Consider the following 12,313-nt stretch of genomic DNA (forward strand, 5'->3'; position numbering starts at 1 on the left):
TCTCAGATCCGGGATCCACTCAAGGATACTTTGCATTAGGTTGTTATGTGTCTTTGTTTTATCTAGACCCATCCTCTTAACTCCTCTTTCTTTAGTCTTTTCTTTCAAGACTATTTGTACTTCCTCACTATCACATTCGAGTTGGACATTTTGACAAGAAATGACACAGGTGGTGTGATTACATCCCCAAAACAGCACAGCAGGTCACACAGAGTTGCTTTGCCTCATTATTAATGACACTGAGTGAAGGAGCTATTCCTCAAATAGGAATTCTTTATAACATTCTTTTATTATTGATTTAGGAATAAATCTGCTTTGTGCGTCCCCTAATATGATTATTCTCTTTTGAAAGAGACTTAATCTTAAATTTAAAAAGTTCATTCATATGGAAAATTCTCTAAGGGTGGAGAGTCTTGCTAAAGTCCTCTGAATTTTGTTAAAAAAAACCCAACCCATGAAGCTAGCATAATAAATGTATTGATAGACTTGATGCCTTCAGCTCTGAGGCATCCATGATCTTGCTTTCACTTTTCCAGGCTTGCCACCCAACAAAAAGTCTCTTCCAACCTTCCTTGACACCCATCCCATGGGCCCCATCTCATATGGCCCTAACTCTCATACATACTTTTACTTAGCTGCATGTGCTCGCCTGTGATATATCTAAGTAGGGGAAAAAATTTATAGTGAAAAGAAAATGGGGCCTTGTGAAAAGCTAAGGGCCAGATTGAACAGAGGGCAAGAAACAGCAACAGACAGATGATAGCATTTTCTTTGGTCTATAATCACAAAAAGAACCAGAGTCCGGGCTGGGCCTAGAATCTGAAGAAAATCAAGAGAAACTGAGATAAGAAATGGTCATAGGAGAAGACTAGAAAACATGGCAAGAGACATAGGAAACTAAGCAATGTGTCTCCTCAGGAGAGGAAGACTGGACTCTGGAAAATTTCCCAAGCTCATCTTTCCTTCTTGCAGCTTGACTAGAGGAATTCTGTGCCACATAAGGTAACTGTTAAGGTATTATGTGCTCTTGAAGATTGTTTCTGAAGAGGTGTTTCATATATATGCATAAATGTATGTATATGTATATGTTATAATTGCTTTATTTTAACATGTGTTATGTTTATAGTAAATTTTTTGTGTGTGTTGTTGAGTCAGAACTGACCCATAGCTGACCATCCCGTGGGTGTTTAGAGTCAATTAATCTCACAAGAGGAGACCACCCATCATTCTCCTGAGTAGGAGAGGGTGGATTTGAATCATGTGCCTCTGGGATTGCAGCACAGCTTCTTACCACTAGGCCACCAGAAGTTGGGTTACTGGTGATGACCACACAACACAATCGCTATAATTGGCATCTCATTACTGTGTTTTAAATGTAAAAAAATTGACTTGGAAAAAGAAAAAACAATGTTGAATTATTACATTCACCCTGTTAACTAGAAAGAACAAAGGCAAACATATATGACATAACATGGTCTTCATAAGAGAAGAAGGGACTTAAGAGGTAGCCACTGAGAAGTTGTTACCAAAAAAGCAAAAGGACACCCAGTCACTCTGAGAAGCAATGATGACACAGGCCAGGGGATCTCAAGACTCAGTGGTTCTTAACATGGTACCTTTGACCCTGGAACTTTGTATTGTCTTTACTGTAATTAAATTTGTGCACATGTTCTCTTCCCACTGGCGGCCAGCAAGGTGCCAATAAACAAGATGCTCATTGACAAGGGACATGCATTCTCTGCCCATTTACCTCATCAAAAAATGGGTTGTTCCCTCTTTTGATTCTTGTTCGGTGTGTCTGGCCACAGACATGAACTTTGACCACAGGCTTTATGTTGTTCCCACTTAATTGCCGGCCCTCAATCACCCGGACTCGGATCTGCAAGCACAGAAGGGCGTTGTTATTTATCCTTTCAGAGCAGGTGGTGTACAGGCATCCTCAGGTTCTGCCTCAGCATTTCCAAATACCACTGAGGCTGAGCCTGGGCAACTGGTGCCCACACAGTGTGGCAGAGGTGGTGGGAGGGAAGATCTGTATTCATTCATCACTTTTATAGAAATCAAGAGCAGTAGTGTTGTTGAAATCATCTTTTGATGGCTCAGAACACGGAGGACGGAACAGAGCTGAAACCACTGCTCAGACTCCCGCCTCCTACCTGGACCTCTTGAGCTTTAGTCATGTACTAACTCAACTCCCCAGCCGTCTCCCAAGTCCAAGGAAGTGCTCAGAACTAGGGTACAGGAAGTCTCTGCACTTCTGTGTTTGACTAGCTCTTTCCTACTACCGAAGAAGGCAAGGGGTTATAGTTATACTTTTCTCAAGTTCATTTGGTTTGATTGTATCCCTTTCTGCATGCAGAAGCAAGATGGGGAACAATTCTTGTTGACCATAGGCACTAGCGCCCCTTTTGTCTAGTGGAGTCAAGGCCAACAGAAATTGACCCAGCATTGCCATTGTCAGAAGGTGCTAAGCAAGGACATAGACCATGGGGCCTATTTCTACCTGGAAGTCCTGCGGCTTGTTGGACAGCATCCGTCGGTTGTTCCTTCCTTTAGCGAGCCTCCGAGCAAGCACAGTTTCCGACGCTGTCCCAGCAGGGACCCTGGGTCCAGGGTTCCTGATGATACCATCCAGCTTGTCTTCATCACCTTCTTCGTCTCCCTCTTCTAAAATATCACAAAGAAATCCATTTAGAGCTGACTCCTACACTGTTAACCTCTAGGTCCTCTGATATTGCTAAGGTGGTAGGAAAGATGTTCTAATGGCCTTGATGTGGAATTTGTGGCACAAACACACAATTTCTTTAGGAAAATATGCTTATGGTGCATCAGGGCACTCATTCAGGCCTTTAAAGAGAACAGGACAACATCGGTGACTGTGGGCATAGCGTGAGGACCATGGCACAGATGGACGCTGCCAGAAAGGACTAGATCTGACTGGAATTCAGAAGAACTTTCCACACTTAGAGGGAAAGAAATAAATATTGTGGATAGGACTGAGAGTCCAGAAATAAACCCATAACTGTGATCAATTGACTTTTTATAAGGGTGCCAAGTTAATTTGATGAAGAAAGAAGATTCTCTTCAATAAATGATATTACAGAAATTGTATTTCTCCCTGCAGGAAAATGAAACAGGATTCATGCTTCACACTTGACACAAAAGCAAATTAAAAATGGATTAATGACCTAACTGTGCAAACTAAAATAATTAGTCTTAAAAGAAATGAGGCAACACTGTTGGGCCTAGCTTTTAAAAAGGGATAATAAGAAGGGAGGAAGAAATGAGGAAAGAAAAAAGGGTTCTCTTATATGCTAATAAAAGCACAACACTTCTGTTGGTCAGCCGACAAAGAGTAACTTCAGAAACCACATAGTCAATTATAATCGAACATAGATAAAAGATGAAAACTTAATAAGAAGACCAATAACGCTATTATAAAGTGTATAAAGACCTTGACTAGACAGTTCACCAAGGAGGACACTCAAATAGCCACCAAACAAGGAAAGGGCTTGGCATCATGGGGCATCAGAGAGATGCAAATCAAAACCACAGTAAAATGCTGTTTCATTTCTACCAGAATGGCTATGATTTTTAAGAGAACAAGAAAATAATAAAAGTAGATAAAGATGTAGAGAACATGGAGCCCTTATTTGTTGCTGGAGAACTCAGATTAAGTAGCTCCCAGTGAGTTGAGCTGCTAAGATCCAAAGGCTGTGCATCTCTGGAGGTTCGAATCTACCAGAGGTTCTGAAGGGGAAAGATGGGTAGCCTTAGAAACCAGTAGGAAACCTGACAGAAGGTCACTCTGAGTTGGAACCAACTTAACAGGAAAGAGAGAAAGAGAAACTCCATTGCTGGTAGTATTGCAAATGGTACAGTTGTTGTAGAAAACCAGGTTTGCAAAGTGAGTCTTCAACTCCACTCATATTTCTGCCAGGCTTTTCCCTGAACATGTGCCCATAGCAGTGCTATTTCCATGTGGTTAGCAGTGAGCACGACAACCATTTGTACTGCCCAGCGCCTCCTTTTCTTCATAGAAAATGATAATTCCTCTGAATCACCGCTCTCTGTGTCTACCCTTCATACTTCAAGAAGTCAAAGACCAACAGAATGTAAGATGAGAGAGATCTTTGAGATCTTCAGTATACGGCCAGTTAACCTCACTCCACTTTACTGATAGAAAACCTGAGGTTTCAGAGAGCTAAAGTGATTTTCCAGTGCTTGCTTACTAGGTGGTTGCTATGTGCCATCAAGTCAATTATAACTCAGAGAGACCCCTGTTAATAACAGATTAGAAGCCCTTCCAATCCTGTGCTAACCTCACCATCTCCATTATAACAGGGATTACTAGGAGCTGAGCTCCCAGTCTTCGGGATATTGGAAAGACTTCTGAGAAGAAAAAAAAAGAGACGATCAGCTCTCTGTTCTTTTCTACACCATCTGAGTATCTCTGTTCCTATCCTTGAGAAATAAAGTGGTGGCTTCTACCGTTCCTGGGATTCTTGGATCCAAGCACTTAGAATCTTCTTCATCCTGTTATCCACCAGGAGAGTTCTTTCCCTGTCCTAAGTTTCAGGTGATATATACTGTCTTCTGTCTTCAGAGATGCTTTCCTCGCCTCTACCAGAGAGTAAGTCACACCCTCTTTCTGGGCTTCTAGCCACCGGCCACTGCTCTATTCAGTTCTCATGATGCAATCATGTACATTCTTGTTACTTCATAGGCCTTCCTCATTAACATACAATCTTCAGAAGCAAGGGACAGCCTCTTTTCTTCCATGTAGCTGATCTCATGCCCTACAAATGAAAAAAAAAAGCCTTCTATGTAGAGGGACTTGATAGATGTGGAATGAGCAAATGGATGACAAGCAGGTAGCCTGGCTCCTAGGACTCCGTGCATGCGTCTTCTGGAGTTCTCCAGCTATTTGACAAAAGTTACTCAATTGTTCTCAAGAAACACTATCCAGGCAGCTAACCAATTGCCCCTCCCAATCTTGGCAGCAGTCCCAAGGAAACAGGGGCCCATGGAGCCTCTTTTCTTGCAAACATATTTCAGACTTGGCAAGGGTGACTTTAATAAGAATTAATTTATTTCAAACAATTGACTGATTTCAATCATCCTGGGTCCAAGTGTAACTTCCTCCTCAATGTGGACTATTACATTTTGAGTTAGTGGCTGTTTTGGGCAGTTATCAAGACAAAAAGTAGCCTGTGGGGTGTAAACCGTATGAGCTTGGCTACTAACCTAAAGACTGGTGGTTCAAATCCACCTAGAGGCACTGTGGAAGAAATGCTTAGTGATTTGCTTCCATAAAAATTCTAGTCAATAAAACTAAATGGAGCCTTTCCGTTCTGTAACACAGGGGGTCAGCATGAGTCAGAGTCAACTTAATGGCAACAGGTTTTTGCTATTTTTTTGTATTAACACAACCCTTTTCAGTGCAGAGCTCAGAATCAAACCCATGGCCACGGAGTCACGTCCGACTCACAGAGTTATCCTCCCTGAGGTTTCTGAGTCTTCACGAGAGGAGACTGACCATCTTTCTCCCACAATGCAGAGGATAGATGCAAACCACCAGTTTCATAGCAGCCCAACCCATCATTCCACACTGTACCACCAGGGCTCACTGGATTCCGAGGACACTTAGTGGATCGTATGCAAAATAAGTATGAGATACCTTCACAAAATTTAACAGAACAGAAAACAACAAATGCTGGCGAGGTTGTGGAGAAATTGGAACCCTTATTCACTGTTGGTGGGAGTGTAAAATGGTGCAACCACTATGGAAGGCTGTTATGACATTTTCTCAAAAAGTTGGAAATAGAAATACCATTTGACCCAGCAATTTCACTACTGGAAATATACCCTAAAGAAACCATAACTGCCACCAAAGCAGATATACGCACACCCATGTTTATTGTGGCTTAGTTCACAATAGCAAAGAGTTGGAAACAACCCAAGTGCCCATCAACAAATGAATGGATAGAGAAGTTCTAGTATATTCACACAATGGATTACTATGCTGCATTCAAAAACAAAGAACTCATGAAATATTATACAAAATGGGTGACCCCAGAGGACATTATGCTGAGTGAAATAACTCCGTTACAAAAAGACAAATATAGCATAATACCACTGTTATAAAATAGGACTGACATGGGGGCTAGGAGAAAACTGAGAAAAGAGGGGATAAATAATATACACAGCATTGAAACAGACGAGGGCAAGAACTGTATAAAAGGAATTTATGATTAGGTATTATTGGCATGACAAGAGTCCAGAATAAGAGCTGCATAGTCAAGTGGTCGGGGGCGGGGGAACTGTATAACAATGAAAGAACTTCCCCCCCCAAAAAAGTGATTTGGTAGGGAGGAAAATGTGCAACAATGAACGATTGGAAACACAAGTTTGTTTATAAACCTTCATTAAAATATCAATTAAAAAAAACAGACAGTAGGATAGGAAGAGTCAACCCATCCCTGAAACAAACTGTGCTCTGTTGAGTTTCAAGGCTGAAAAGATTGGTCAGAAGAAGCCAGGTGGTTGCTACTGCTAGCATTTCTGCCCAGCAACAGAAGGCTATCTGAGCAGGAAATCTCCCCTTTATGCACCAGGAAACTGCACAGGATTAAACAATGTGATGTGAGTGTCTACAGAGAATGAGGGGCCCTTGAGGCACTGCTGAGCACAGCCTCTGCGCAAGTTGCTTCATACCTCAGGGTTTAGCCGTTGTACTGGCATGCCCATTAACAAGGCCCAGGCCTGAAGCTGGTGCACAGCCAAGGAGATCTACAAAAAGTGACTCTTTCGTGACCACAGTAGCCACCCTTAAATCAGAGACCACTGACTGCAAAGGAAGTCACTGGTGAGAGAAAGGGATGGCTCAGTTCAAAGCCATCGCTCGTGAGGAAAGAAATACCTTGAGAACATCACTGGAAGCATTGTACACAGAGGCCAGCACTCCAGCAGCTCCCTTTACAAGACCTGCAAGTGCCAACCGCAGGCCAAGTGGAACATGATGACATTTTAGGCTAGGCTAGTAGAAGGGTGAGATGTGGAGAAAAGGCATTAGAAAATCATAATAAGGGGAGGGAGGGGGAGAAAATAATGATAATTGAGAAATCCTTGTGATTGACAAGAATCAGAAAATGAAGGTGATGAGCTTGCTTTCTTGGCTATGGATAGATGGCTTCCTTACATTTCTTTATCTGTCAAAATATCGAATTTAGAAATACATAGTTTACCATAATAATCATAATTTTTCCCTGAACAAGTGATAATTGTTAAACTTGAATTGTCAACTTATCCTCTACGGTCTGAGCTATTTGAAATAGCCAACTGGATGTGATCTTTTATATCTTTCCACAGAACTGACTCCTAGTTGACTCTCCAGCAGGTTTTCAGAGGCAGTAAATCACATGGGAGGAGATTGCCCATCCTTTTCCAGCAGAGCAGCTGGTGGATTTGAACTGTGTGTCTTTGAGATTACAGTGCAGCTTCTTACCACTGGGCCATCAGACTAATCTACAGAAACAGAAAGCTGCATGTTTCTCCCTCCAAGGGGCTGATGGATTAAAATTGTTAACCTTTCTGTTAACAGCTAAACCCCCAACCTCTGTGACTCTGAAAGAGTCAAACCAGAAGCCCTAACTTGTTGACTAGACCACTTTTCACATTCCCCACTTCCTTCCTGTTTTTCTGGAGCCCTGGAATGCCATTCCCAACCCATGATGTTAATTCTTCTTATGATGAAGTCTTGGTCAGTGGTGGTACTGGTCGATGTAAACTTCATTATCTTGGGTCAGTGGTCATTGTAAATTCATCAGAACAAAGATTGGTGTAATCCCATTCTCCACATAATTTGAAAATGTGCAAACAATGAGTTTCTAAGCAGGAAAATGGGCACCATTTATGAAATACTATGGTGATCTAGCTAAAATGTTGAGTAGTAACTTTTTTTGGGTTCGTTGAATGCTCTTACAACAGAAGTACCTTTTATTTAAAAATCTCCAACTGTGATCAACTCATTATCCCAATTCTTGAACTTTACTCAAGAATTCAACCTGCTTCACTCAAGAATTCAACCTCCAGCAGCTGATCAGCCCTAAGAATCTGCTGGCATGGTTCCAAAACACAGACCAGGGCGAAGCGAGCGAGGAAGAGCTTCAAAGCAAGCACAACGCAGACACAGGTTTGCTGGGAAATCCCTGCAGCCGTTTCCCACTGACGTTCAAGACTGAGTCAGCCTGGAAGGCATTACCCTAAGAGTGCTTGTCTGAATCTGAGCAAGACAAATGTCAAACACGTAAAGCTCTCAACCACAGAGTTTCTCAAAGCAAGCTCCCCAAACTGCCAATGTCAACATCTCCTAGAAGTTCCTTCAACCACAGATTAGGGGTGTGGTTCCCTTCATATCAGCTTAAATGAGATTCTCTGAAGGTGGATACCAGAAATTGACATATTTAAATATCTCCTTTGATGATTTTCATGTGTGCCATTAAACTTGAAAAACATATGTTTATTGTGATCATGTACTTATAGTGATTTCCCTGTTTTATCTTTGGGGGATATCCCATGTATTCTGGGGGGGAAATTACGAGAAATTAAAATTATTTTATCAGCGACCCAGTTGGAACCAGCACCTATGTTCTCTCACATTAACAATCTGCCAATAATTACATCCATCATTTTCTAGTTCAGCACTAAGCAGATTAATCTCTTGTCCAGGAAATATTAAAGAAATAAATATTTTTTTAAAAAACTCCCATTCATTTCCGTTGATTCCCCATGGCCATGTCCATCAAGAACAAATGTCTCCATCCAGCACCTAGCACTCTCAGTCACTTGACGCTATTCACTCATGTTCAAACTCAAACTCACTGCCAGCCTTAGTTCCAACGCTTAGCAGCCTCTATTGGCTTTCCCATACTGTAAATAGTAGCGGGAAGGTCTGGTTGGTTTGAGACCACAAGAGATGCTCAGCCTTAGAGTTATTGGTGTGACTTGCAACAGACTACACTATTAGGGCTCCCTTACATGCCACTTCATAGGGGAAAATATTTCATCCATATCCATTGTCCCTTCATCATTCATTCAGTTAAGGAGTCGAGCATTCACTGAGCAGCTGAACCTACAACGCTGAAAAGGTATTTGTTCCAGGAAATTGCTTCTCACCTGGTAAGCAGTTAGCTATACATTCCCTAACCTCTGATTTCCCCTGCACTTATCTGCTTTGTCCTCTCTTGAGGAATTTATCTATCTTCAGAGCAGGGCTATTACTATCCATGTTTCTGTCTTGTCTCTACTGAACTACAATCTCCCTGGCAACAGAACAATGCCTGTCTCATCTCTGCCCCCTGGGCAGGTGCAGTAACTGTTTTTCAAGCTGGATCCAATTTAATTTCAAGCAAAGTAGCTTTAGAGTTTGTGAAATAAGACATTTTAAGCAGCAAAAGTCTGCCTATGAATGAGTTTTTGCATTCTGGTAGTTGAACAAAGCACAGTTTTAACAGATGGTACTTCAAAAATAGATGTGGGGTTTTAAAAATAATTCATTCAGGCCATAGGAATGTTGGCTCAAGTCAAGCTGACTGGCATCTGGTGAGTCCAAGTTGCCATGGGAACACATTTTCAGGCCCTCAAGCCTGCAGCCCTGGTCAGCTCATCCTTCTGTCACTAGAACAGTCATAGAGATGGGTCATTCAAAAGGGATATCTTGACACCATATGCTTTTTGTCAAGTCAGCAATGCAGGATCTGTAGTTTTTATCATCTTGATGTAAGCACTCAAAGCAAATATGCTTTTAAAATAAACTCTGAGGTGTTCAAGTCTGGGATCTGTAGGGGAGCTCTGGGGGCATACTTTGTAGTGAGTAGCACTTCAAGTGTTCTTTGCTTCTTTGCCAGCAGTTCGAATCCACCAGAGACAGACGGGCAATCTCCTGGTGTTACCGTTTACAGGCCTAGAAACCCAATGGAGTGTCACGATGGGTCAGAACCTGGCTGGGTGGCTGAAAGTCTGCATTTGCGTGACTGACTGATCATAGTTACGTTTTCAACCTGAAGGGATGGATTTGACTGAAAATCTTCACATTTGTTTCCTATCAAGAATACTTCCAATTTTATCTTTACGGGATCTACTCTGTCAGTAATAGTACCTTCAAGAGTAATAGTACCTTCAAAGTCACTATCAGTAGTAATCAATAGTGGTCATCGTGGGAGGATGGAACTCGATATTTCTGTGATATTTATACTTTTATAAGCAGGCAGTGCTTTTGTACTAGTAAAATCAACAAGCTCACATTTTTAAACATTTGAAAAGAAGAAATATAAACCAGAAAAAGTAGGTTAATGTTACTTTTACATAGAGTAACTCACTCGCTGACACTGGGTAGATTCCAACTTGGAGTGACCTGTCAGTGGGTTTCTGAGGCTATAAATCATAAAAGAAGGAATTGTGTTGTTGTTGTTGTTGTGTACTGTCAGGTCAAAACAGATCCAGAGCTGAGCCTCCAGTGGGTTTTCAGAAATAGTTAATCACACAGATTTCCCATCCTTCTCCCACAGCAGCTGCTGGATTTGAACCGCATTCCTTCAGGATTATAGCACAGATTCTTACCACTAGGCCACCCACATTTATCCCTTGGAGCAATTGGTAGATTTGCGCCACCAGAGAATTGAGGCCTCTTGGTTACAGTGTAACATGCTACTGCCATACCACCAGAGCTCCTTTTTATAAAGAATGGCAAAACCTTTTTCTTTTTTTTTAGTTTTAATGTAATCTTTATATATATATATATACTAACGATGGGAAAGTCTGCTGGTAGGGACCTCTCCAAAGCACTGAAGAGCAATGGTGTCCCTCTGGAGACAAAGGTGCATCATCTGATACAGGCCATAATCTTTGCTATCACTTGTTATGCATCAGAGAGCTGGGCAATGACTAGGGAGGATAGAAGCAGAATTGATGCCTTTGAGCTGTGGTGCTGGAGAAGAGTATTGAGGGTACTATGGACTGCTAGGAAAACAAACAGATTCATCCTGGAAAGGGTTAAACCAGGCGGCTCCCTGGAGGCAAGGATTCTGAGGCTCTATCTGACATACTTTGGACATGTTGTAAGGAGGGACTCGCCCTTGAAGAAGGACATCATGCTTGGGAGGGTGGAGGGACAGAGCAGTAGGGGAAGGCCCTCTATGAGGTGGATTGATTCAGTGATTGGGATAATTGGGATGGGTGTATCAGAGATGGTGTGATTGGCAAAGGACAGAGCGGAGTTTAGGGCTGTTGTACACAGGGTCACTATGAGTCGCAAATGACTCGACGGCACATAACAACAACAGTTTATTTACAAAATTCAAATACTTTGTTTTCCAGAACAGATACTTCCAATTTCCCTCACCCCCACCCCACCCATCAAATTGTACAACTCCATGATAAACCTTTTTTTTAAGAGTCAGTTGAAATGTAGGATGAAAAAGAAATCCTAAGCTGGATGTCTTGATTATGACATGAAAGTTTGAGATGTCAAGAGGGATGGCCATTTTGTTCTTACTGCTTTGACTTATACTGGTCGACCTGCCTTCCCTGGAGACTCTAAGTTGTTTATTTGCAATGTTTCCCCTAGTTCAGAGCTGTAATTAAACAGCAGCCCTTGAGTCAAGTCTGACTCATGTTTACTCCATGTTGTCTGAATAGAAGAGCTTTTCTATACAGAGTTTTCAATGGCTGACTTTTTTTTCAGATTTAAATTTTTTTTTAATTTTAAATTTATTTTCATGAAAGTTTACAGAGACTTTGGATTTCCATTCATTCATTGTTGCACTTTTCTCCCTGCCCACCCCTTCCCCCAACTCACTTTTCTTTTTGAAAAAAATAAAAGAAAAAAATTCTTTCATTGTTATTCAATTCCTCCCCTCAGGTCTACTCCACTATGCTACCTTCGTTCTGGGCTCCTGTCATGACAATAATATCTAATCATGTCAGTTTTCTTTTATATCAGTGGCATTATGTCAATGACTGACTTTTTGGGAAGGAGTTTGCCAGGCCTTTGTTTCTGAGGCACTTCTGGGTGGAGTTGAACGCTAGTTTTTCAGTTAGCAGCCAGCTGAACTAACCACGGGCATCGCTCAGATCCTCTGAAGGCTGCAGTATATATTAAAAAAATTGCTGAGTTGAATTGAATTATCATGTTAAGGGGGGGGATACTTTTAAACACTCAGTAGATACTGAAAGATTTTATAAAAAGGAAAAGTTTCTTTGAGCTCATTCCTAAGGAAACATTCTACACGTAGCCCTTGGCTCAGCCTTTGTG

General features: G+C 41.6%; 1 protein-coding gene across 1 annotated transcript in view; it reads right to left on the reverse strand.

Annotated features, from left to right (window-relative positions):
- MYOF (myoferlin) overlaps positions 1-12,313 on the reverse strand; it is a 189,817-nt gene that overhangs the window by 108,354 nt on the left and 69,150 nt on the right. Inside the window, exons 6-7 of the mRNA XM_006880352.1 lie at positions 2,504-2,667; positions 1,751-1,879 (exon numbers count right to left, since the gene is read on the reverse strand). Coding sequence (XP_006880414.1) covers positions 1,751-1,879; positions 2,504-2,667 — 293 coding nt within the window. The remainder of the gene's footprint in view (positions 1-1,750; positions 1,880-2,503; positions 2,668-12,313) is intronic.

Source organism: Elephantulus edwardii, unplaced genomic scaffold, assembly GCF_000299155.1.
Source record: "Elephantulus edwardii isolate Elephantulus edwardi_28Jun2011 unplaced genomic scaffold, EleEdw1.0 scaffold00007, whole genome shotgun sequence".
NCBI classification, from domain to species: Eukaryota; Metazoa; Chordata; class Mammalia; order Macroscelidea; family Macroscelididae; genus Elephantulus; species Elephantulus edwardii.